Source organism: Tachypleus tridentatus, chromosome 4 (genome assembly GCF_004210375.1).
Source record: "Tachypleus tridentatus isolate NWPU-2018 chromosome 4, ASM421037v1, whole genome shotgun sequence".
Classification (NCBI taxonomy): domain Eukaryota; kingdom Metazoa; phylum Arthropoda; class Merostomata; order Xiphosura; family Limulidae; genus Tachypleus; species Tachypleus tridentatus.
The window spans coordinates 68,265,369-68,290,924 of NC_134828.1; the positions used below are offsets into that span (position 1 = coordinate 68,265,369).

The 25,556-nt window shown below is 30.3% G+C and overlaps 1 protein-coding gene across 4 annotated transcripts in view; it reads right to left on the bottom strand.

Moving 5' to 3' along the window:
• The window catches only part of Hem (Nck associated protein 1 Hem), a 79,016-nt gene that overhangs the window by 40,579 nt on the left and 12,881 nt on the right, over positions 1 to 25,556 (bottom strand). For all 4 annotated transcript variants that reach the window (XM_076499116.1, XM_076499113.1, XM_076499115.1 and 1 more), the window contains exons 3-15: positions 24,437 to 24,529; positions 21,334 to 21,390; positions 20,650 to 20,792; positions 19,192 to 19,282; positions 17,004 to 17,141; positions 16,069 to 16,117; positions 14,921 to 15,074; positions 7,726 to 7,782; positions 7,323 to 7,419; positions 6,930 to 7,095; positions 4,062 to 4,153; positions 3,724 to 3,805; positions 514 to 572 (exon numbers count right to left, since the gene is read on the bottom strand). In XM_076499116.1, coding sequence (XP_076355231.1) covers positions 514 to 572; positions 3,724 to 3,805; positions 4,062 to 4,153; positions 6,930 to 7,095; positions 7,323 to 7,419; positions 7,726 to 7,782; positions 14,921 to 15,074; positions 16,069 to 16,117; positions 17,004 to 17,141; positions 19,192 to 19,282; positions 20,650 to 20,792; positions 21,334 to 21,390; positions 24,437 to 24,529 — 1,278 coding nt within the window. The remainder of the gene's footprint in view (positions 1 to 513; positions 573 to 3,723; positions 3,806 to 4,061; positions 4,154 to 6,929; positions 7,096 to 7,322; positions 7,420 to 7,725; positions 7,783 to 14,920; positions 15,075 to 16,068; positions 16,118 to 17,003; positions 17,142 to 19,191; positions 19,283 to 20,649; positions 20,793 to 21,333; positions 21,391 to 24,436; positions 24,530 to 25,556) is intronic.

A 25,556-nucleotide genomic window follows, 5' to 3' on the forward strand; every position in this document is an offset into this window, starting at 1 on the left:
GTATACACAAAACAAGTCCTACTAAATAAAAGTTCTGAATAAAATAAATACAAATGTAAAATTTTATCTATAAAAATATTTTGGGGGGCAAAATTATACTGCTCAAAAATAAGTAATATAAAAAGAAGACAAACAGTTGTCATGCTCTTTCAAAAGTAAATCTAAAAAAATAATGCCAATATATTACTCAATAAATAAATGGTACCTAAAACTAGGGTGTCAGTGAGAAAACCTTGGGGGACCTCAGTACATGCATAAATATTGCTTTTGAAGCTTCCCTTACACCAGCCAAAACAAAACTTTCAGCAAATTATTTTATTGCAATAAATGTGACTATGCATTGTTGTTGAGAATTGAATTTATTTTTCAAAGGATAAACTGTAGTAAAAATAAAGTACCTATGAATCTCAATTACTTAAAGTTTCTACTAAATTATTAAGTGTAAGGTCCTCAACCAAGGTGTGAAAATCTTTGTTTGGGGGGGGGGGATATTTTAAAACAAAATTTACCTACCTGCAACCTAAACCAATCAAGCCGCAGTCCTCGGAATTCAAAAAGTTCATTTTCTTCCACTTTGGTTAAAAAAAACAACAAATAAGGTGTAACTTTTCTCATTTCATATGCCTGCAGAATGATCTTTACCTTTTATTTAGAAACTACTCAAATGTTTTAGTTAGTCAGACATAAGTTACTTTAGTTATAAATTTGAAGTCATTTGAATTTCACCATTTAAAATCAACATGAAATGTACATTAATGCAGGAGAAAATCAGCAAGGTCTATATTTGAGTTTTAACCAGAATAGATTTATGAGTTTTCATCAAACCTGATTAAAATGTTTGGTTTCTTTATGTTCTTCAGTCATTTATAACATTTTTCCTTTCCCATTCTTATAACTGAAAAATCATTTGTAACAGTTTAAATATTGACTGAAGTAATTGTAAAACATTTCAGCACCATTTAAAGGAAGCAATGTCATTACAAATATAGCATTATCAAAAGCAAAATAGTTCTTATGACTATTTGATTCACATAACTATTGTTGTGATAATGTAAAAAATAATAATTTGAGAAATAAATATTATCAGCATCTTTAGAAATGTTTTATTTCTTTGCTGTTTCTCTTTTTTTTGTTTTTTGAATTTTGCACACAGCTACTCAAGGGCTATCTGCACTAGCTGTCCCTAATTTAGCAGTGTAAGACTAGAGGGAAGGCAGCTAGTCATCACCACCCACTGCCAACTCTTGGGCTACTCTTTTACTAATGAATAGTAAAAGAGTAATGATTGTCACATTATAATGCTCCCACTGCTGAAAGGGCAAGCATGTTTGGTGTAATGGGGATTCAAACCCACGTCCCTCAGATTACGAGCCAAATGCCTTAATCCACCTGGCCATGCTGGGCCATTTGCTGTTTCTAAGAACTCACAAGTTTTCAGAGTTTAACAGATTCTTATTTTTCTTAACTGAATTTAAATGTTTTTACAATGAAAAAAAAACAGTCACAATTACCTCCAAGTTTGTCAATAAAATATACATAGGTTTTATTGCTTTCTATGTTTTATGCTGTTATGCTTAATTCCAACCAGTTGCTGTTCAGCTGCTATTTTTCTAATGCAAGACTGTTTTCATACATATTTTACCAGTTCAGGTAACAAATGATAATTATCTGTAATATAACTTCAATAATAATACTCATTAAAATTATAATCCTTATGTGCAAAAAAGTTTAAAAAATAATTCAGTTTGATGATTAAAACAAAACACACGATTGAGCTAGTAAATATAACTAAATGTAACATGGCATATCTTCCCAACAGAAGTTTGTGAAATTTAAATAAGCTATAAAAAGTGACATACTCATCTCCCAACATAAAAACATTTTTATAACAAAAGAATACAAGTTACTGAAACAAACAAGTTGTATAACGTTGTTTTCACACTATTAAGTTTCAGTGTTTATGATAATGTTTCCAAGTATTTTACTCAATGTAAAAAAAAACAAAAGTTGTTTGAAGACTAATCACTTAATATACAGATATTACACTGCTGGCCAAACTCTTAAGGCCAATGAATATCAAGAAAAAATATGCATTTTGAGTTGTTAGACTCGACCACTTCCTTGAGTAGAGTTTCAAAAGATGAAAATAAGAAAAGAGAAAATAAAAAGAAAAAACCTTTTCAGAATTTAATAGGGAAAATGTGAACACTGTGAAATTAGCCTAAATACCAGCAGGTTACAAGTTTAAGACCATACTGAAATGAAGTGTTAATTGGTAAACACGTAACGAAATTTAGTCATTTGTGTTCAAGCATTAGCATTGTCAACATTTCTTACTGACACCTCCTGTGTTAAATTGGGTAAAAACTTAGCAAAGGCTAAAACATTGACAGAGTTTGAACGTGGCAGAATTGTTGAGCTGCAAAAGCAAGGTCTCTCTCAACGTGCCATCGCTGGTGAGATTGGGTGTAGTAAAACAGCTGTTGCAAATTTCTTAAAAGACCCTGAGGGATAAAAAACGAGAATTTCAAGTGGTCGGCCCAAGAAAATTTCACCAGAGTTGAGCAGGAGGATTCAATGGGTCATCCAGCAAGACACCAGCCGATTGTTGAACCAGATTAAGGCCCTTAGGAATGCAAAATGCAGCGCAAGAACAATAAGAAGACATCTACGAGAGAAAGGCTTTAAAAACTGTAAATGTCTTTAAAGGCCACGCCTTCTTCCACACCACAAAACAGCTCAATTACACTTTGCTGAGAATCACCAAACATGGGACGTAGAAAAGTGGATGAAGGTTTAGTTCTCTGATGAGAAAAAATTTAACCTGGATGGTCCAAATGGCTTCCAACATTACTGGTATGATAAGGATATCCCACTGGAGACATTTTCTACACGACACATTGGAGGAGGTTCTATCATGATCTGGAGTGCTTTCTCTTTCCATGAAACAATGGAGCTTCAGGTTATACAGGGGCATCAAACAGCAGCTAGCTACATTGGCATGTTGGAGAGAGCATCCTTATTGACTGAAGGCCCTCACTTGTGTGGAAATGACTGGATCTTTCAGCAGGACAATGCTGCAATCCACAATGCCTGCAGGACAAAGGATTTTTTCATGGCAAATAACGTGATTCCTTTAGACCATCCAGCATGTTTGCCCCAATTGAACCCCACTGAAAATGTTTGGGGGTCGATGGCAAGGGAAGTCTATAGAAATGGACGTCAATTCCAAACAGTGCACGATGTTTGTGAAACCATCTTCACTACTTGGAATAACATTCCAGCCAGCCTTCTGTAAACGTTTATAGCGACGATGCCAAAGCGAATGTTTGAAGTTATTCACAATGACAACTATGCAACTTACTAGTGAAACCTCTTGTTGGGCATTTCCTACCCTGTTTAGGGCTTCTTTTTGGTATGGTCTTAAACTTTTGACCAGCTAGTATTTAGGTTAATTTTATAGTGTTCACATTTTCCCTATTAAATGCTAAAAAAATTTTTATTTTTATTTTCCTTTTTCTTATTTTTATTTTTCGAAGCTCTACTCAAATAAGTTGTTGAGTCTAACAATGCAAAATGCATATTTTTTCTTTATGCTCATTGGCATAAAGATTTTGGCCAGCAGTGTATACTGACTAAAATACATCAGTCAGAAGACTACAACAAAATTCTTAAAATTGAGGAGTACTACTGACACTTTTCTGTTTAATTGTTATGCAGTACCTTGTTTAACAGAAATTGTTGAGATGGAGTTGCAAATTGATGACAAGATAACGGTGTCCTCCTCAGGCATCACTGGAACATTCTGTATATAACAAATTTTGAAATATGATTTGTTTCACTCATTAGCCAAATAAATCGAAAATATCAGAAAAAATGGATTTATTCATAAAATGGATCAAGTACAACCAAACTACTGTCTAAACGGAAATGTTTTGTTGTTTGACTAATTAAAACAACCAAGATGTACTAAGCACAAATAGAATATTATCTAAAATTATATAAAAAGCAACAGAAATATTTCATTGATTGACCAATTAATAACAAATGATGACATTTACCTGAATCATTTGGTCCAATGCTACAGAATAATAACTAGAGAGGTACTGAACATAGTATCTTTGGATCACCTGGTTGTACTTACGAATTAATGCTGAAATGAGAAAATACATACAGAAATACAGTATTATGACAGAACTAATTAAAAAATGATTAATGCCATAGTTAACATCAGGAGGGTAAGGCTTATGTTATTTTATACACTCATGTGTGTTTTTATATTTTACACACACACTAGTTTATTATAACCTAAAAACGACCAAGTTTGTTTGGATTTGCCGTTTTTAATGCAGTCCTTCCTTTTGATTCTGTTTACTTAACTTTATCAGTATTAATTTTTCTCTAAAATATGCATGTGTGTATGTGCACATGCACAAGTAAAAAGAGCAAAATTCATTGTAACAAACTTTTAATTCGAAAAATTGTTAGCAATTGTTCTATTCCAAGTTTTCAGTGCACTGGTTATGAATTCATTTTTGCCTACTCTTGCACTCCTTAAAATGATGAAAACACAAAAACAATTCATATGATTTAAACAATCTAATATTACAGCAACATAACTATGGCACACTGATCAGCTTTGTTAAAATTGTGTGTGCCAAGTTTAGCATGATCCATAATTATAGTAATTCACAGATGTGCATTCAGAAAACAACCTACTGGTTTCTCTGACATGAAGATGGCTGCACAAGTCACAAAATATAGAATAAATAAGGCAGCCTGAAGTGAATGCAATGAAATGAGAGTTAAAGAATTAAGATCATTTAAGACTTTTTACAGATAATGTTTGATTAATATGAAGACAAGTGATCTGTATTAGTTACATTTGTAACAAGTGTGCCTGAGGAAACATGTCTACCACAAGTGTTTAAATCTGTCTATGAGCCAATACATCTATGATAAACAAGAGAGTCATAGAGAACAGTTATTGCATGAAAAACAACAATAACTAATTACACATAGATTATAGAAGATGTGCTTGGAAGTAACATAGGTTGGTTGGACCTGTGGGATAGTTGACAGGGTAAGGGGTAATTATATATTATAAATAGACTCCAGTTAAACAGGTTATATAGGAAGCTCTAGAAATATTCATTAAACATAGTTTAAACTTAATTTGCACAGTGTGATGAAAAGTGGAAGTAAATAAATTCATGGGGTAGTTATGGCAATAAGTTAGGAAATGAAAGATTTAGAGAACAAGTTAAATAACAGTTTTAAGGAAAGTCTGTCAGATTTGAATAAAAACATAACAGTTACAAGAACAAGCATAGTTAATATTATTCTAATATCAGGAGTATTACAAACAAAATGGTGGAATTTAGATTTGTAGACACTGATGATTGGAGTTATTTTGAAATTTCAGGTTAGGCATTACTCAGATGTGACAGAATCTTGTAAATATGGAGTTGGGGAGTTTTTGTGTGCAAGGGATGAATTACAACCTGTTGGGATTGAAGACAACAAAATTGTAGCCAAGAGGCCAATTCTTTATGGATTATAACAAAGTGTTGCAAGGAAAGAGTTTTCAACTGGCCACCTAATTAAATATATGAAATAGGTAGTTCCCAATTTCCATCAAGCCAATTTTGAGGTCATTATACAAGATCAAGAGAAATATATAAAGTGTCTTACTAAATACTTATAGGAGAAAATCAGGGATAAGTACCGTATGTTTAGGAAGTTGAAAAAAATGCAAAAGAAATTAGAAAATCTAAAGGGCATTATGAGAAGCAATATCATTAGCATTTACTAAAATATATCAAAGTTTTTGAATACTATGAGATGGGTGAGCTTTTAAATAAAGCACCAGGAAGCAAACACAGTTTTGCCAAAGGGAGATCTTCCTTAGATAATCTGTTACCTTATTTTTTCAAAGATGTTGCTTGCTATCTGGATGATTAATAGAATGTTGATTTGATGTACTTATATAACTTTTGATAAGATACACCATGGATTAACTAATTTGATACATGGCCTATAATTACGCTTGGATTATAACACTTCTAATCACACATACAAAGTGGATGAAAAAAAGAACTTGGACATTTTTGGATATGAAACTCAAAATAATGAACAAGTGCTGTATTGCTGGTTGTAAAGCTAATATTTCAATTTCATGTATTGTTTATGAGTCAAAAGTAATAATTATTTCTGGAAATATTCACTGGTAGGCTTCTCTTTAAAAATGCTAGTTTTTGTTTCCTTATCTAATAAGGGTTCAGAGAACTACTAGGATGATTTCTGGGATGAAAGAGTTATTTCACTGCAAAGGTTAAGATATTACTTTTTTCTCTTCAGTAAAAAAGTAAGATGCAATATAATCGAATATTACAAGTTTATTTTGGAAGTCAAAATAAAAACCACTGAATTATTTGTGCAATAATCTGAAAATGCTAGAACAAAAGGACTCATTTTTGGTTTGAAGAAAACAAATTAGATTCAGCTTAAAAGTTTTTTTAAAAGGACTGGTTCATGGAATGAGTTGCCATTAGCTGTAAAGGAGATCAGCACTTTACAGCAGTTTTAATGGAGAATCTATGATTTCAGGAAAAAAAGGGTAAGTTTAAATTTTTACTTTTTTCAAAGGTTAGCGTGCAAGAACAGCCTTAAGGAACCAAATAATCAGTTCAGTCTGTATGTCATGTTAATGAATGAGTTGGCAGAAATATGAATAGCTTTTTTATTAGTTAAAAGCTATAACTCATTTACGTAGCAATACCTGTAATACTCATTTAATATAAAAAAATTGTAATATGAAATCAACAATCAACTGGAAAACTGCATGCTAATTTTTTTAAATATATCACTTAATAACAAGGAAATAAAACATTATGAAATCATAGAGAAAAACTTAAGAAAATAAATACCTCGTAGTTCTTCAATATGGAAGAGTAATTCAGGGAGTTGTCGATCAAGCAAATCTTCAGTCTGAGGTCTGACCCGTCCTTGGCGTGGAGGAGGGTTATCACAATGTCGAACTAACCATAGCACCTCGTCTCTTGCAAATGAAAGACCCACAAATACCAATAAAGCCTTAGGGAAAATATAAGCAAAGGTGAATTTGTACTTATAACACCAAACTCCATACATTATATTACCTTAATAAACTCACAACACTAAAATGGGGTTACTATACAATCCACACCAAGTTACCAGCAGGCTTAAGTGTTAGACAAAATTATGCATCAAGTTCCATTTTTTAGTTAAGAACTTTTTGCCATATTAAGAGTTACAAAATACATAAGGAAAAAAAAAAAAACCTTTGGTCCTAGAAGCCCTGGCTGGTCTGTAAATATCAGACCCAGTTCTTTTAAAGCTGTCCTCAAAAACTTTCTTCTCTCTTTATGCATATGTCCACTAAAATAGAACAAACAGGTACAAGTGGTATCTGTTTCTCATGATTATAAAATAAATATTCTGTAATATAAAACATTGTATACAATCTACAACAATTCTACATTTATCAATGTACTTCAAGACATAATTTGAAAGAATGTTATACAAGTAAAAAATCTCAAAATTTTACATTTCTATAAGACAAACAAATTGCTTTATCAGCAGCATTTTCACAGCACGTTACTTTAATCATTACTTTTTTGTATATGATAAACAAAAAGTAATATTACAAATACAATAAAATTACTGTTTGTAAAACTGACTTACGAGTTCTGAAGAGCAAAATTATATGCATCTTTGATTTCTGACACACGTTTGTTGTACCTGTAACAAACACACAGATTTTGTACATAATATAAACCAAACAGCACTAACAACTCAAAATACACAAACGTTTTAGAAGGATTGTATTTTATTTTTTCTCAGATCCCTATAGAAGTTTTGTTCTATAATGTATAGTACATGTATATAGATGGTTTATAGCCCAACTCTTGTGCTACTTTTTTACCAATGAATAGTGGGATTGACTGTCACATTATAACATATCATCAGGTAAAAGGGCAAGCATGTTTGGTGTGATGAGGATTTGAACCTACAACTCTCAGATTATGAGTTGAGCACCCACACCACTTTACCATGCCAAGCCTAAGAGTAAAATTTGATACATCAAAATGCTAGCATTTGACCTACACATAAGATTTAACACGAGTAGTCTCTGTCTTTTACTCCAAGAGTTTTTAGAACATAACATTTCATACTAAGAATGCTGATTTCTTTTTTATATGCTAATAATGTTTGCTAGTGAATAGATTATGATATTTAAAAATTGTAAAGTTATAAGTTGCAAATGTCATATGCTTAGAACAACTTTCATCAGAACATTTAGTCAATTATTAAAGCTGTCATGTTTCCCATTTTATCCACTCCACTCACCCAATGTTAAAAGGAGTCTAATAGTTTAAGACTTTTAATTGAAAAAAGGGTTAAAAAATTAGAAGCAAAGTAGAGCTATTTCTAGGTATAGGTTTCTTTTAGAGCAATGTTATGCAATACACTATATCCACTGTGTGCATCTGCCTTGGAAACTGTGCCTTGAATTTTAATGTTGCAAGTCCTCAAGCATACTGTTAAGCCACTGGTGGACTTGTGAGGTACAGGAAAATAGAACTAGGTGCAACTACCATCTACCAGAGTTAAACTAAGTGGAGAGAGTTTCACAATTTTAACAACAACAAAAATTACTAGTATAGTACTGCTCATACAATGCCATGCTATAGGTAATAGTGATAACAGTATTATGGACAATCAGTAAATAAAACTATATCATAAAGTAATTTATTTCTGAAGTTTTAAAACTTGCAATAAAGCAAAAAAAAATCAGGTTTAGATTATTTAAAAACATACAATTTATAGACACTCAAAACTTTAAATTCACAGCTACATATTTTTTTATGCTCAGAAATATAAACAAAGTATTATTAAGCCTTAAAAAATGTTTAGATGAAACTATCAGTTTACAGTTTCTATTATTTGAAAAGGGTGTGAGACACTTTAATATACGTAGTCATTACATAGTCTTTAAGCTGGAAAAAAAATCACAATGGTGTTAACATGATATAAAAATAAAATGCAACATTTAATTTAAAAGGCTTCACATTCATTTTTAGAATACATTTACACTATATACATAATACATTGCAGTTTAATACAGTACACTAGCTTTAGCTAATCTGTAGAAATCCCAGTTTCATCACTTTTCCCTCCAAAATACAGAAAATGCACAAAACATAGAACTGGGAAAAATTAAAACCCCACATAAAAATATTCTATTATACATAGAAAGAATTATCTCACACATCACAAATGTCTATTTTATACAATTTATAAATTTCATATAACCATTCTATACTTTGTAGTTTTAAAACTTACACATAAAAATTAAGTTGTATGATAAACTACATTCTAAGTATTGGCTTCATGTTAAACATTTTGCTTTCCTTCATGTAGTATCTTAATTTCATTCTTTATTAAGTTTTCCTTTCTAATTTATGTGTAGCTGCACAATTAACTTGATTACTAATAAGCATTAAATGCAAGTGATTTGTGTAATGTAAAATAACAACTTAATCAAAAATTATTATATAATTATTTCAATTAGTGTTACAAAAATAATGAATTAATCAAAATTAATATTTTCTAATTATTCCTGGTTTGGTTTGTTTTGAATTTCGTGCAAAGCTACTTGAGGGCTATATGTACTAGCCATTCCTAATTTAGCAGTGTAAGGCTAGAGGGAAGGCAACTAGTCATCACCACCCACCATCAACTCTTGGGCTATTCTTTTACTAATGAATAGTGGGATTAACCATCACATTATAATGACCCCATGGCTCAAAGGGCGAGCATGTTTGGTGTGACGGGATTCAAACCCACGACCCTCGCATTATGAGTTGAGTGCCTTAATCACCTAACCATGACAGGCCAATTATTCTTGTTTCAGTATTCCAACACCCAAATATTGCCAACATGATTTCTCATTATTTTCAATTAATTAAAATTTTTTCACCCTTTAAGCATTAGTGGCACAACACAATCAAATCTGTTTATTGATGAAGAATGTTGACCTATAGTGGGCAGTGCATGCATGTTGACAGCCAGTGGCCCTCTCTCTAGATGGCAGTTTCAAGTTAGGAGCAGATGCAGGTAGACTGAGCAGCTTTGCTATTACTCTAAAAAAGTTATTTAACTTGAAACAAATACCATACAAACTGAAAGACAACATGGCTGCTATTAGTGTTACTAATTTCTTTGGCACAATGTTGTGCATGCATTTTGCTTGTACACAACATACAATTGTGAGAGTGTGGCTTAGTGGCAACTGGTTAAATAATTAGACATGGTGATGTCTGTTGTTTGTGTTTATTTTGTTCAGACATAACAACAGTATAGCTTTAATATAATATATTGCATACTTATTACCCACGACAAATGTAACCAGAGTTACATTTAGGGCATGCATTCAATGAAGGGGAAGATTTGGATGTTTGAGCCCAACCCTCAGCCATACCTTTAAAAAGGTGTGTAAAATATATATGTAATGGGAAAAATCATATGTAACTATCTGAATACTTACCTCTAAATTGAACTACTTTAAAACAACAAATACTTTATTTTTGTTATTTGCTCAGTAACCATATATTTTTACATGACAGACAAGTACAGCTTTGTTTAAATCTTCGGCCTTTAAATACACTTTGTCTGGCAAAACAACCAAACATATGCATATAAACAGAAATACTGATGCAAGAAACAACTTCATGTTTTGAAAAGCAGAGCTGAAGTAAGTTGGACATATTTTCAGTAAATTATTTTTATGTACATTTATAGCAGTAAAATATTATTTAAATAAGAAAAATCCTATTGTTTTATTGTCATAATATACATGGGTTATTTAAAAGCAATTGCTATGAACATATTTCAGAACCATCTTTTTATCCTTAGAATAGGTTTAGTAAAAACTTCTAATACAACTTTTATATCTAACCTATATTAAAGCCTGTGTGTCACATCACATCACACTTGATTTCTGGAAATAGGAGGAATTATAAAAGCCAAAATACATTTATCCAGACAAAATAGTTTAATTGTAGTCTGCCCATTACAATTTTAATGACAGTGATGCAAGAAGGGCCATGAGGAGTATTGATGCTATGAAACCTTATAAGTGTAGTAAGTGTTGGTATAATAAACCTAAAGTAAAGATTTAGTGTGATATCTCCTAGTCTTGCACTGAGCTCGTAAAATTTATCATGAAAATAAAAACATCATTTAAATTTTAAACTTAAATAATTTCCAAATTAAGCTAATTTCTGTTACATCACCAACATTTTAAATGAAAAAACAACCTCTTTAATCAATGAAGACTAAATTAAGAAATCAACAAATATTTTACAGTTTTGTTATCTATACATTGCATTTTATACTTTCATTGTTGGAACACAGTGTTATCAAAATACACCCTGATTTTACTATATATTAGAAACTGTTAATCTAACTGATTTTTACCAATTCTTATTCTATGAATGCACCACAAATTCATTTCATGAATGTCCTTAATTTTGCTTGGCTTACAAAGGAATGTACCTTGGTTTGACTGTCTCAATTGCTCTTATATGTCTCTCTCTTTTCATATTTGATTTTGCAAAATTTATTTCTTTTAGCTATGCATTATGATGTTAGATCATATTATGAGGTTGGGATGGTAATACTTGCCCCATCATTTTTCATGTGCTATATGATAGTATTATTATATTTAATAGTTTCAACATTACACACACACACACACACACACATGTATATATTTAATTTGTGTGTGTGTTTATCTACATATTTTATTCAATAAAGTAGAATGAATAGATTAAAGTTACTTCACAAATGATAGCAAATATGTCATAAAAAATACTACATAATATCTAAAACTAAGAATTACAATCTATGGTATTCATATTATGTTATTTTCCAATTTAACTATATTCATTCATGTACTTATGGATTTAAAGTGCACATCCTCCTACTTATGTGAATGGCTTAGGGTTAGTTTGTTTTGAATTTTCATACAAAGCAACACAAAGGCTATCTGTGTTAGCCATCCCTAATTTAGCAGTGTAAGACTAGAAGGAAGGCAGCTAGATATTACCACTCACTGCCAACTCCTGGGCTACTATTCTACCAATGAATAATGGGATTGATCATTACATTATAATACCCCATGTCACCAAGTAATGCTTATTTTCATCACAAAAAATTCAGTAGTTATTGTTATAGGTGTTTTAGGAAAAGATGTAGGGAGAAACCCAAGGAACAATATTAACAAATCTTTGTAATGCAAGTTTGATCCTTCTGGCTAACCTTCTAACCATGAAACTATAATTAATTTGGTAAACATTAAAAGTCTTTGTACAAAAAAAAATTAATATAAAGAAATTTTGCTAAACATTTACCTGTGCTGTGAATTTATTGAACCTTTACTGAATCAGTCTGAGTGAAAGATGAATTTCATGTTAAGAATAACAATATTACTTTTCATCTTAATGTTTCACATTTCATTTGCATAACATCTAGTACCTAATAAGTGAATATCTTCAGATTTCTTTTTCTTTACTCTAACACTAAATTTAACAAAGTCACCTACAGTAAAAGTTGTAAAATATGAAATACAATAAAAATATCCCCCTTTTTTTATTCTGTTCAGAATTACTACAGATTGTAACAGACATTTACAATAATTTATATTAAGAGCTTTAGACCTCTCATCTTTCCACCACTAGTTTCATTTAAGTTTATTGTTTCATTGCTCTTTGCCTAATTACTATGGGAAGCAACAAGCTACCCAACAGGTGTGCAGTGTGTTTATGGTACACAATACTTTAGGTTACATTGTGTGACATGTTACTCCATGCGAGTACCTCAAAAATTATATGAGGGGTGATGACAAATATTGTTTTATTTTTTCTATTATTTTTTTAATTATTACATTCCACAATAAATAAAAAACAAGCATAAAAAACATGAAATACAGAACTTCGGTTAAAGCCAGTTTGCAATAGAGTGCAAGATTTCCTAACATTTTATTTCTATGTTTGTTATTCAAAAATTAAATCATCTAACTTTCAAATATGAATTTTAGAAAACAACAAAAAATATCACTCACTAAATTATACTGTATAAAAATTCATATAAATCATTTGGCTTTCTAACTAACCTGAATAAGTTAAAAATTTTCATTACTTCTTGGATCAATGTCTTTGATCCAACCCATTAAGCTTTGATGGCAAATTATTGACTTCTGTGATTCAAACAAAACAATCATGTAAGGAGATTATGTACTGTATAACTTGCTCTTTTTTAATAGTTTTAAACACAGTCAATAGCAATTTCAAAAAGAATTATAGACATTTTCTGAAAGACATGATATGAGAAGTATAAGATGTGGGTTTTACTTGTTTGTTTATATTTTAATAAAGCAAGAAGCTTAGAGATTATAAATCTGCATATGGTTCTATATTCTAAGTGTATAATTTGTATATTTCAGAACAAAGAAGCATTATGTATTTTGGAGAAGTGGACACAGAATTCAATCAAATATTTCTTTTTGAAATTATGACTTGTGTAATATTAACATATGTATTGTAAACTATGTTTTGATGCCAAGTATACTGATATACATTAAATATGTTGTTTTATTGTTTTAAAATTTTGCACAAAGCTACTCAAGGGCTATCTGTGCTAGCTGTCCCTAATTTAGCAGTGTAAGACTAGAGGGAGGGTAGCTAGTCATCATCACCCACCACCAACTCTTGGGCTACTCTTTTGCCAACAAATAGTGGGATTGACTGTCACATTGTAATGCCCCTATGACTGAAAGGATGAACATGTTTGGTCCAACGGGGATTCAAACACGAAACCCTCAGATTATGAGTCAAACATCTTAACCCACCTGGCCATGCTGGGTCACATTGATAATAAAGTTCTTAAATTTTAAATGTGATCCTGTTAAAAAAAAAAAAAAAAGGTCATGAAATGCGTACTTTAAACCATCCAAGTCTGAAGCATTAAATGTAAATTCATTTTGGTATGGATTTTGTATTACAATGATTACATTCAATATTTTCATTTACAAAAGCTCAGGATTAAAATGGTAACTTAAAATGAGATTGTATCTAAACAAGACATTAATACTGTCATCCAACTGAGAGGCAAAACATTCAGCATGAACACCAATATCACAGGAAATCTAAATAAAGTTTGGAGGCAAAATCATGTAAAAATGGAAGGACTTGGGTCATAAGAAACAGGAGCAGTTAGAAGCCAAACAATCATTAGGCAGAGTGTGAGAAGCCACAGCAAACTTTGGGGGGGCATATCCCATATAACACTCAATCTCCCTACAAATAAATGCCAATAAATCTCCTGATGAGTTGTCTGCACCTGTGGACTGCAGTATGGCATCAGATTAATGAGATGGACCAAAAGAGATAATATTAATTTTGGAATTCATGCTTTGCAGCAAAACAAAAGTGTAAATTTCTTGAAAATAAATGAAAAGTTAAACTAAGGGTAAACCACTCCATAACTGAACTCAAGCATTGCCAAACAAGAAGTGATGGTTTGGTAGTGGCACATAGAGGGAGTCATATGCATCATGTGATGGTGGTGCTCTCCTGTTGGTGGAAAAATAATGCATGTTGATTTGCATGAGAAACATATTGGAATATTTCATTCCAATAGGGTGTATGTGAGGAAAGTTTATAGGATGCATTACATAAAAAGTCTGCATATACAGAGTGCAGCACACATTTGGAAAAGCTTATCTTGTGAGAGGAAGGAAGTATTATATTGGCATTCTAGTTTTAAGTCAACTCACACTGTTTTTTTGAGCTGCTTACATGTGATGAGCACTTACCCTTTGATTGTTTCAAAAAACTGTTGAATGTACAGATGGGTGTGAAGAACTTCATCCCTGAAAAGTGTAGTGACCCAACCACTGTGAAGGGCCTTCATGAACAGGTCCATAGCTGGAGGTTGACTCAAATATTGGTGAATCAGCATAAATCCAACTAGAACCAAAATATTTATCCAATTAAATGTTTAACATAAATTTAGAACACTCATACAAGATGAGATTAACTGCACTAACGTGTTTCATATTATGCATTTTCTTAATTTTTTAGGACTACATCTACCCATCACTTTTAATAAAACAGAATTTGCACTTAAATGTACAGTTTTTGGACATACATTGCTGAGTTTTAGGTTAATGTGTTCTTAAGAGTAAAAGGTGCAAATACACAAGTTTTTAAATCTTACATCCACTACAAAAATATAATCCTATTTCTATATTTAAAACCCTAAATAAAATTATAATCACTAACCACTTACAATAATTTTTCCATTTAAATATAAACATTACACGTTGCTATATCTGAAATCCATGTTGACTGTATTTTAAAAGATATTTAGTTCTTTAAACTGCATTATAAATTTTGAATTAATAAATCAATATGCAATGAATGGAGCCACCAAAAAAGGTAAAAAGAAAATAAATATTTTTGATGAGCTTATCTTTCCCTTTCTCCATATCAACTTCATTAAAAAGATTGTAAATTTCATAACACCATATAGATTTTAGACAATTATATTTTTCAATGCTTATTTAGATGTAGTTTTCCACAATTTTTCCTCAAGAAAAGGTTACTTTTTTAACAGTTTTTTATAAACTACTTCACCCACAAAGAGTCAACAAACAGTTTAACACTCAAGTTACTTAAATGAACATATCTCCCTCTGAAAATTCAAAGGATAGCTCCATCTGTCTTAATATGAACATGATTGAGTTACCATTGTCTATAGAGACAAAATTAGAAATCTCAAGTATATGCACTCTCCCCATTATAGAAATGTTTTTCATATTCTAACTTTTAAGACTTAATGTATTTTGTAAGAGTTCTCCCTTATGCAGTTAAATGTGATAATTATGTTGCTGTTATTTCTAGCACAACTTTACCAAAAATACAAATGTTTGTATACATTGAAATCTAGTTAAAAACTTACATGTGATCCACCTGTCCATTTTCTCTAATGATAAGTATTCACATGGTATCTGTAAACGTAACACAAAATTAACTATTTTCATTCTTGAACAAACAGCCATAAAAATTATATGCTAGTCTAAAAATTATCAAAAAAACCACAACAATGAAACTTTCTGAAGTATAGCTGTATAATTACATCTTCCCAACAAATGTAGTACTTTAAAGCTCACTATAAAACTGGGTAACAAATTACATTAACAGAACATAGACTGATCTAACCAACTAAAATTAAATCACTAATTTAAGCTAATCATTGATTCAATATTATTATGATTGTCAAACTGCAATAAAAAATGTGGATAAGTTTATCAAAAAATATATTTTTCCAATTTGTTAAAAAACAACTTGAATTTCAAATGGAATAAAATTCTGCACAGCTGTGAAGTTAACATCAAGTCATGCACATGTCTATCACTGTCAAGTTATTCAAAGAAAGAAAAACAATTAGAGCTAAAACTGCCCTTACTTTTCAACAAAGAGAATAAAGTTGCAAGACACATAGTGAAACTAACAAAAGATACACTAATATTAGCTATTAGAGAGATTTCTGCATGCTTTGTGTTACTCCGAGAAAGTTTGTATAAAATTAAAATTTGATAAAGAAGTTTCTCGAATTCTATTTTAAAAATATATATATCTATACTACACCATACTTAACATTTTTGGAGAGTGGCAAAACAGAATAGAATGTAAATGCTAAAGTGCAGTACGGTGATTGTACAAGTACAATATGCTGAGGTTAAATAGTAAATAATTCATTTATTCCATTTAACTTTTTTGAAAAATTATACCTTTAAGAGAAATTAATTTATACAGACTGTATATTTAATTTAATTAATAGTGGTTAGTTTATATGATATTTTCACTCAACATGTAATTTGTCTTATTTCTTACAGTGTCTGTTTGAGCTGGATTCAACATCTGAGTAGGAGCAGCAACGAGGCTTAGCATCTGGCTTTTCCTCCACTCATCAGCTGTGTGGTTTCTTCGAGGAAAGACTTGCTGTAGAGACATTAAAGCTTGACAGAGCAACTATAAAAAAAATCAATAGAATATTTTCAGTAATCACTCTTTTAAGTTCTCATAACATTAGATAAAATATGTTATATTCTATACGTGTTGAAATTAAGGAATAGCAAAGAAATCTATATTTGTAACAAAAACAACAAAAAATGCAGCAACAATATTAATTTTGATATCACTAGTTTCAAGTGACTAGTGATCTCAAAATATATTTTAAACATCCAGTAATGCTTATTAGAAATAATTTTTGTCTCAGATTTTCATCACATGATCTGCTATGCTATGTTCAGAGACATCAGGTGTTTTTCATCCATTGTTACTAATTATTTTACTTATGATTACTGAATTAGAATGTTTTGAAATAAAATAAGTTTTAAATTAAAATTAAAGTCTAAACAAACTTTTTCACTACTGGTTTAAAGTTAGATATCAAATACCCACATTTTCACTGTATCAGTTTTAATGGTTAAAGGAATAAGACCCAAATGAAAAGTGCTAAACCACAGAATATTAACTTATGTTAAGGATGGCCTCTTCATATTTTTACAATAAAAATTCTACATGACTTTTTACCTTACATGTAATAAAAAAAATTAAAAATTGATTTTTTCCTTCTAATAATTAGATGCTGAGCCACTTAAATCAGTTTTAGAAATAAAAAAATCTTTTTAAAATGTAATTACCATAACTCAAAATATATAAACATCACTTATGAAGCAAAACAAAGTGTCCAAAACCAATGATATCAACTGGAATTCCCAAATTTTGATAAAATGATGAGACATTACACAAGAAAACCTTGTACATTAGGAATATTGACTACATATTTGCTGTTCATACAAACTGATAGTAGTCATTAAGGAAGAAAACTGTATAAAAGATAATGTTTTTTCTCTTATAAATTGAATCTCTAATGACCCCAAAAGATATTAATTGCATATCGTACTTTGTGGATGGTAATATTTATTTTATTTACTAATCAGGTATTTGGTGTCTTGAAATTAAATGCAAAAAGTAAAAAAAAGCAGAATATACCCTATTTCATAGGTTTTCTTACTCCCTTTCTTGGGTAATAACCCAAAAACAAAATAGCCCACATACACTAGAGAATTTCCTGTTACTATATCAAAATTCACAGTAATTGAGCCAAACAACTATGGATGATTAATGCTACCACATACAAAAATGTTACCTTTCAAATATGTATTTTAGACCACAAAAATATCTGATGCACTAGAACAGAATATTATAAAACCATTATAATTTAACTGGGTTTCAAACTGAAGTATAAATAGATTTAAAAAAAAAAACTTTGTGCACTACACATCTTCTGAACCACTGTTTTTACTGCTAAATGCTTTTTCTATGGATTATAAAACTCCATCAGATAAAGAAACATGGTTATGAACAATGTCTTGAAAGCAATGAAAAGATGGAAGGTTTGGTTTCAATTCTGTGCAAAGCCACAAGAGCTATTTGCACTAGCAATCCTTTATTTAGCAGTGATATACTATAGAAAGACAGTTATTAAGCACCACTCACTGCCAACTCTTGAGCTACTATTTTACCAGTGAACAGTGGGATTGACCATCACTTTATAACACTTCCCACAGTTAAAAGAACATTTTTAGTAATGGTGCTTTGAAAACTCAAGAAAGGAGAAGGTTTAATTGGTCAAACATTTTGAAGGCTCTAAGGAAAGATGTAAAGTCTATAACAAACATTCAGAGTAAAGACATGTAATGTGACAGAGAAATGAGGATGGAGAGTTTTTCAAAATATTTTCTTTTGAAATTAAAAATTTATATAATATATTAACTTGGGTTGTATACTACAATTTGATGCTAATTTATTAATATAGAAACATACACCGAAAGTAGATCTGTTGAATCAAGGGTTAACTTGTATTTGGATATGTGTTATATATAACAATATTCTTCACTTGTCACTCATTGTTTAATAAATCATTAAACATCTAGTTTCTTGTACAAAATGTATGTTAAAAACATTAATTTGCAGGGATTTCTTTTATCCAGTGAACAATAAACAATTAGCTCACCTTAGAATGAGGAACAAATTCATCAGCCAATTTTTTAAACGGGGGATCATAATCAACTATCATCTGTCCAAGGAGGGGAAAACTGGGATCACTGAGAAGGGAAAAATATAATTAATTATAAATGTATATTATGTTTATTAATAAACTAACATTTATCCAAGATGAGGAGAACCAAGATCACTGAATAAAGGTTTAAGAAAGTAATTCTTTTTAAATGTAATTTTACATCTGTATTATTACTATCTCTAACATTTTGGCAATTAAAGATTATTTTCCTAACAATGAAGCCCTGAGTAAACTGAACCACCTGTGTAACCTTTGGTAACAAAGTAGAACCCAAACAAGATCTGGAAAATTTGGAATAAAACAGAGATATTTAGACTTTGATCTGAGGAATCTTTTGTTGTGGCTCTTTTTAAGGACATGTTGGTTACATTGGTTCTCTATTTCTTCAAAGTTATCTACTCTCACTGTTTTGGTCATTGCTGAGTATGTCTTCCAATGATTCTTTGGAAATACCAGGTATGTAGGTATATGTGGTTTGGCCATTTGTAGTTTTTATTATCATTAAGAGAAATTCTTCTCTGGTCTTCTTATGGTTTACATTCTCTGCAACAGGTAGTTTATCAGTGTCATATTGACATTTGCTGCATTGGAAGTGCATTGAGAATTGCAATATATTACACTTGCAAGTAAACTTTGAATCTGATGCTTCTAATGTCTTTCCTCTGAGATATATACAACCTTGACAAAAAACTTGCTGCTTGCCATTACAGTTCCCAATGATTACTGACTTTGCAATAATTTCTACAGGTAAATAATTAAAATAACACCAAGACTTCAGGCAAATTTCATTAAAAAACATTTATCCATCTTGCAAGTAAACTTTGAATTTGATGCTTCTAGTATCTCTCCTCTCAGATGTATATACAATGTTGACAAAAAAAATGCACACAAAAAAACCCTGCTATTGCCCTTACATTTACAAATGATTACTGGCTTTTCAAGGATTTCTACAAATAGAAATCTATATTACAATAACACCATGATTTCAGATATATTTAACTAACAAATTTCCCCATCTACCAAAGAAGAAAATCATTGTATACATCTACAAGTCCTTCTCAGTTTTGTGTTGACAAAAACAATCAGCTTCTTTGTACAATATTGCTTATTCCACAGAATTTGAAAGATAACTGAAGAAACATAGGATATGCCTCCCACATTTAGAATATTAAACATGGTTTGGTAGATTCAGAAATTCATCATTAAATAAATATTATGCAATTTTAAACCAATGTATTAAAATTATTATCTAAAAAATATTATAGAAAGTAAAACCCAGGAAAATACTGCCTCATGTTTAATTACCAAATTGAAAAAAAAAAAATCAATCTTACATAATAGCTATGTGCAATTCTATTTTAACATGAACAAAAAAATAAATTATGGACTAACTTTTGAGTGTGGGTCATCTCATGAGCCGTGTTGAAAAGACCCAGGACAGCCTTACGGTCCTCAACTCGAGAAAGTAGAATCATCAGGGAGACATAAGTTGTTATTAAATCCAAGTAGTTTTTTGTGAGGTCAAAATTAATAGTCTGGAAGTAGTAAAAGATGAACATTATAAAATTTATTTTGTCATACTTGTTATGAGATTAATATTATTTTATTTTTTCAAATTATAACAGGAACAGCAATGCAAAAATTCAGCTCACAATTTTATTGAAATTTTTTTAAACAGAATTTCTTCCTGAAAATACTGTTCATTCCTAAGGATATTAACAATTTTATGACAACATGAACACAGTGAATACCCTATTTGTGAAATATGTAAACTTAAATTTCTTTAACACATTCACTAACACACGTGAGCCCACCAAAAGGTGTCATGGTACAGATTTTAATTGAATATGCATATACACCCATTAATATCCTATCTGACACTATTTTGCATTATTAAAATGCTTCTATTAAGAAACACAACCAGTGGCAGCTGTCATGGGTGTCAATCTACAAGACGGCACTGAATGTGTTAAAGTTACAATAGCTCATATTTATCACACATACAACCATCATGTCAAGAAATGTCATTTAATTTTATATTTTTTTAATACAGTTATAAAAGTATTAATTACTTACAATATCAAGCTGAAGCTGACATGCATCCATTGTAGTTAAAAGTTCACTGACATGATCCTGCATAAAAACAAACTGATTTATGAAATAATGTTTATTATAAAACAAAATATTTTGACAAAATTTACTTTGAATATAATATATTTAATTTATAAATTATACTGTGCAACAGAATTAAAAATTACTTGTATCACATTTTTTCAAAAACCCTATTGATCTCATCTGACACACCTTGGTTATATAATATTTTCAGGCACAATTTATTAACAGAATCAATTTACCCAAGTAGCATCTAAAGAAAATAAAAAATAAATCAATGATTTTTAAAATTCAGCCCAAGAACTTCTACATTAAATGAAATACTTCATGCATGAACAGAGAAAAATTTAAGTCAGATATACAAAATATCCTACAAACATTAACTGAATAATGAATGAACATAATTTATGCTACACCAGTTTTTAAGGAATTGATTTGTTTTTAAATCTTGAAAATGTTATGAACCATAACAGATTGTAACTATGTTTGATAATTACTGTTGCCATGTCATTACCAATTTGTATTTCTTTCAGATGACAATTTTATTCAGCTATTTATATGGAAGAAACTCATGAACATAAACACCATTAATATCTGTGGAGGGTGGTTAATTAGTTAAATAAATCACTTTACACTTTATTTAACAGTCAGCTGCTTTGGGAGATTTATTTGAGAACAATTGTACATATATGCTGATGTCAAATGTGCTACATCTGATGGCAAATCAAGTAGTTTGGAATCTGATGTGGTTGATGTCTGCTCAGATCTTTTAAGATATGAATTTGTCTGCAAATATATTTTCTATGAGTACCTACCTCTTTTGAGCCAATGGCAGTAAAAAAAAAAGTTTCCTTTAGTGTCATAAAGCATGCAACTAAATCTTATAAATTCAACCATATTTTTTTTATAATAAACAGACTTTCTTTATCCTATGTTTTTAAGAAAAGCACAAAAGTCACTCACCATCCCAAACGTTTTAACAAAGTTTTTAGAACTTTTTTGCTGTAAACTTGCAAATATCCGACTGAAAAATAAATTTTCTGTAGAAGTTACTACGATTAGAATTTATACATATATCAAAGATGAATAAGTTTTGATATCTGATCATCAAAACCTTGAAATATATATGCATAGAGTGTACATAATTTGAGCAATGCTGCTTTCAGTTCACGTTTGATACAATTTAACTTTATAAGTCTTCAGGAAATGCAAAAATAAACATGAACGATTACGAAAGAGCAGATTAGATTAAAATTTTGATAATACATAGTGGTGCAAAAGTCACACACTAAAAGTTTTAACTTACAGCTGTTTAAAATGTGAACACATGACATTAATACACCAAGTCACTCTTTCACTCCGGTTGTAGTTCATGTTCTGTATTATTTGTGGTATTACAGTTTCACATGCTGTTTCATATCGCATCTGTACAATATACAATGAATAGTAAAATGGCACAGTAGCTGGATAAAATCACATTTTCCAATGTTTGTCAAACTATGGTCACTAGACCAACAAGAGAGCAAGGCAGTTTCTCAAGTCATTGCCTCATGGATAAAAATGGACCAATAACATGGCATTCTCTCATGCCACACCATCATTCCACCTACTTCCTGGTGTTAGGTTTCCATTTATGTCATTGTTAATATAAAATGTTGCATTAGCTGTCCAAAATTAAGCATTTGTTTGTTTTTCTTTACCATGAACAATTCATAAAACTGTACACTCCTCTTAATATAATTTTTTAAATTTCTATACATACAGTTTGTAAAAATGGAAGTTAGAGCATGGTTTTTTCTAATCCAGAGCATGCTTTTATTTGGCTTATTCCCAATTTCTACAAACTTTGGGTAGTTGTTTTCATAGGATTTGTAAAGAGATAGCCTGATGTCCAAAAGGTCTTCATTTGTTGCTGTAAAAATTTTCCACTGTATTTATAAACTAGCCATAAAACCAGCTCCATTAAATTTGGGAAGCAAATAGCCATCACTTGTGTATCAAGATGACTCAAATTCTGTCTGACTTGCAACTAACTCAATCTAGGATGCTTGGATAACAGGATTACTTCCACAAAATTACTTGCAAGATTTACAAAACTTTAAATAAATATTGTTATTAAAGATAATAAAATGCAAAAATGACCTAAAACAGTCAGAGTAAGGATGAATATAAGAAATATTGTGTGTGTGTAAGATGCTTTACAAAATTCTTGAATTTTTGTTTAAACACTCACCTCTCTCTTTTGATTTTTAAACATATAAATGCTCCTGAAAAACAGTGGTAATGTTTGAGATCATGACTTAAACATTTGACAGCAAACTGATAGCAGATGTTAAGAAGTTTAGAAAATGTTCATGACTAGATGCACAACAGACTGAAACATGACACAAAATACATGAAAGATATCAGAACATTGTTCAAGTTTATACAAAAAAGTCAAACATTTACATATAGATGGATGTTTATTGTAATTATAGTCCTTTAATTAAAATCAGGGACAAAAATAATGAAATAAAATTAAGTCACTCTAGGAAAATCTATAAAAAAAGACTACATTCCCTCATGTAACATTGCATTTCTTCACAAATTGTTGTTTCATTAAGTCCATTCACTTTCATTGGTCATAACTAAAGAAATACAAATGGACCATGCATTTCGAATCAGGAAAGCAAACTTGAAAAAAAAGAGAGAAGTTCCTCAAATAAAGTTAATTCCTTGAAAACATAATATTTCAATCCCTGAAATTATTATATATTTCATGCTATTATTTATGTTGTACAAGTATGATAGCATCTTTACACAGATGTGCATATGATTAAATATAAAAATTAATCTCTGTTTGAGCAACTGTAATTTTTTGGATATGTCAGAGCTACCTTATATTAATAAACATTTTCAGACTAATAAGTAACAAGATCACACAACAGGATCTACAACTCATAAATGGTAAGAATTGGATTTATAAAGCTATAAACCAAATTTAAATGTAAAATTGAGCACAAAATTGCAGTACTAAAGTAAACATTTTAAATTAAGAACTTTAAAACAAATATTCAAAATATGTTACCTTGAAGTCTAAAAGATCAACAAAGGTATAGTAATACAAAGATAATGATTTCATTATTTCTTGTCTTATACTGGACACAGCACTAAGTTGACTCTGAAAAAAACAGAAAAAAAAATTTAATTTAGTCTTAGTAAAATAATTCCACAAAATTTTATTTTCATAAATAATTATTTTATTCATTATTAACTCTTAAAGAAAGATCTTTAAAATGCTAACAAACATTAAAGGTAATTTATTTTTCCATGACAAATTAATAGAAGCATTCAAAGTTGTAATCACAGTATTTTCAGTATGTGTCATTGGTCATCCAGATGTTGAGAGAGTACAGGGTATAAAGTTTTGCTTCATTAGCACAAAAAAGGGTTAGTGACAATACTTGAAACCAACAGTGAGTGTTTATAGTGTTTCATAGGTAATGCACTCTTTGTTATTTCTTTATTGTTACTTTAAAAAGTACTGGTTATATTGTTTAATATATCTTATTACATAACTTTTGATTTTGTTATTATTATTTATTACTACACACATATTATAAGAGATTATTTCCCATTGTTAGTGAAAGATATACATTTAGGACTACCCTAAATTTCCTAAATTGAACATACTTCATAAGATAGTATTGGGATTATGGCAGAAAATACTGTTAACTATAGAGTATGCAACTGATAAAACAAAGCATTTTAGATCTACATAAACAAAAATGTAATAAAAGTATACTTAATTAACTATATTCACCGTCAAGTTGAAGTTTTAGCTCCACTCTAAGTAGACAGTTTACTCAAAACAAAAGTTAATTTTATTTTATAACTACAGCTTATTCTTATTTCAAATTTGTAACAAAACTATATTACATAAGAGAAGTTAAATATAACTGCATTTAATTTACCAATGCATTTCTTTTACAAGATAATATGCTAAAGAACACAGCCCTCAGGGACTCCAAGTTCCTATGCGTGAAAAACCGGAAAGTGTTGAGCCCACACAGACCTGGAATCGGAAGTTCATTAAAAAAATGCTTAGCAAAAAGCGGCAAATTGCCACGCAATCCGTACAAGTGAAGGTCTCACAAAATGCCATATCTCCATGTTGTATCATAAGCTTTCTCTAAATCAAAAAAAAA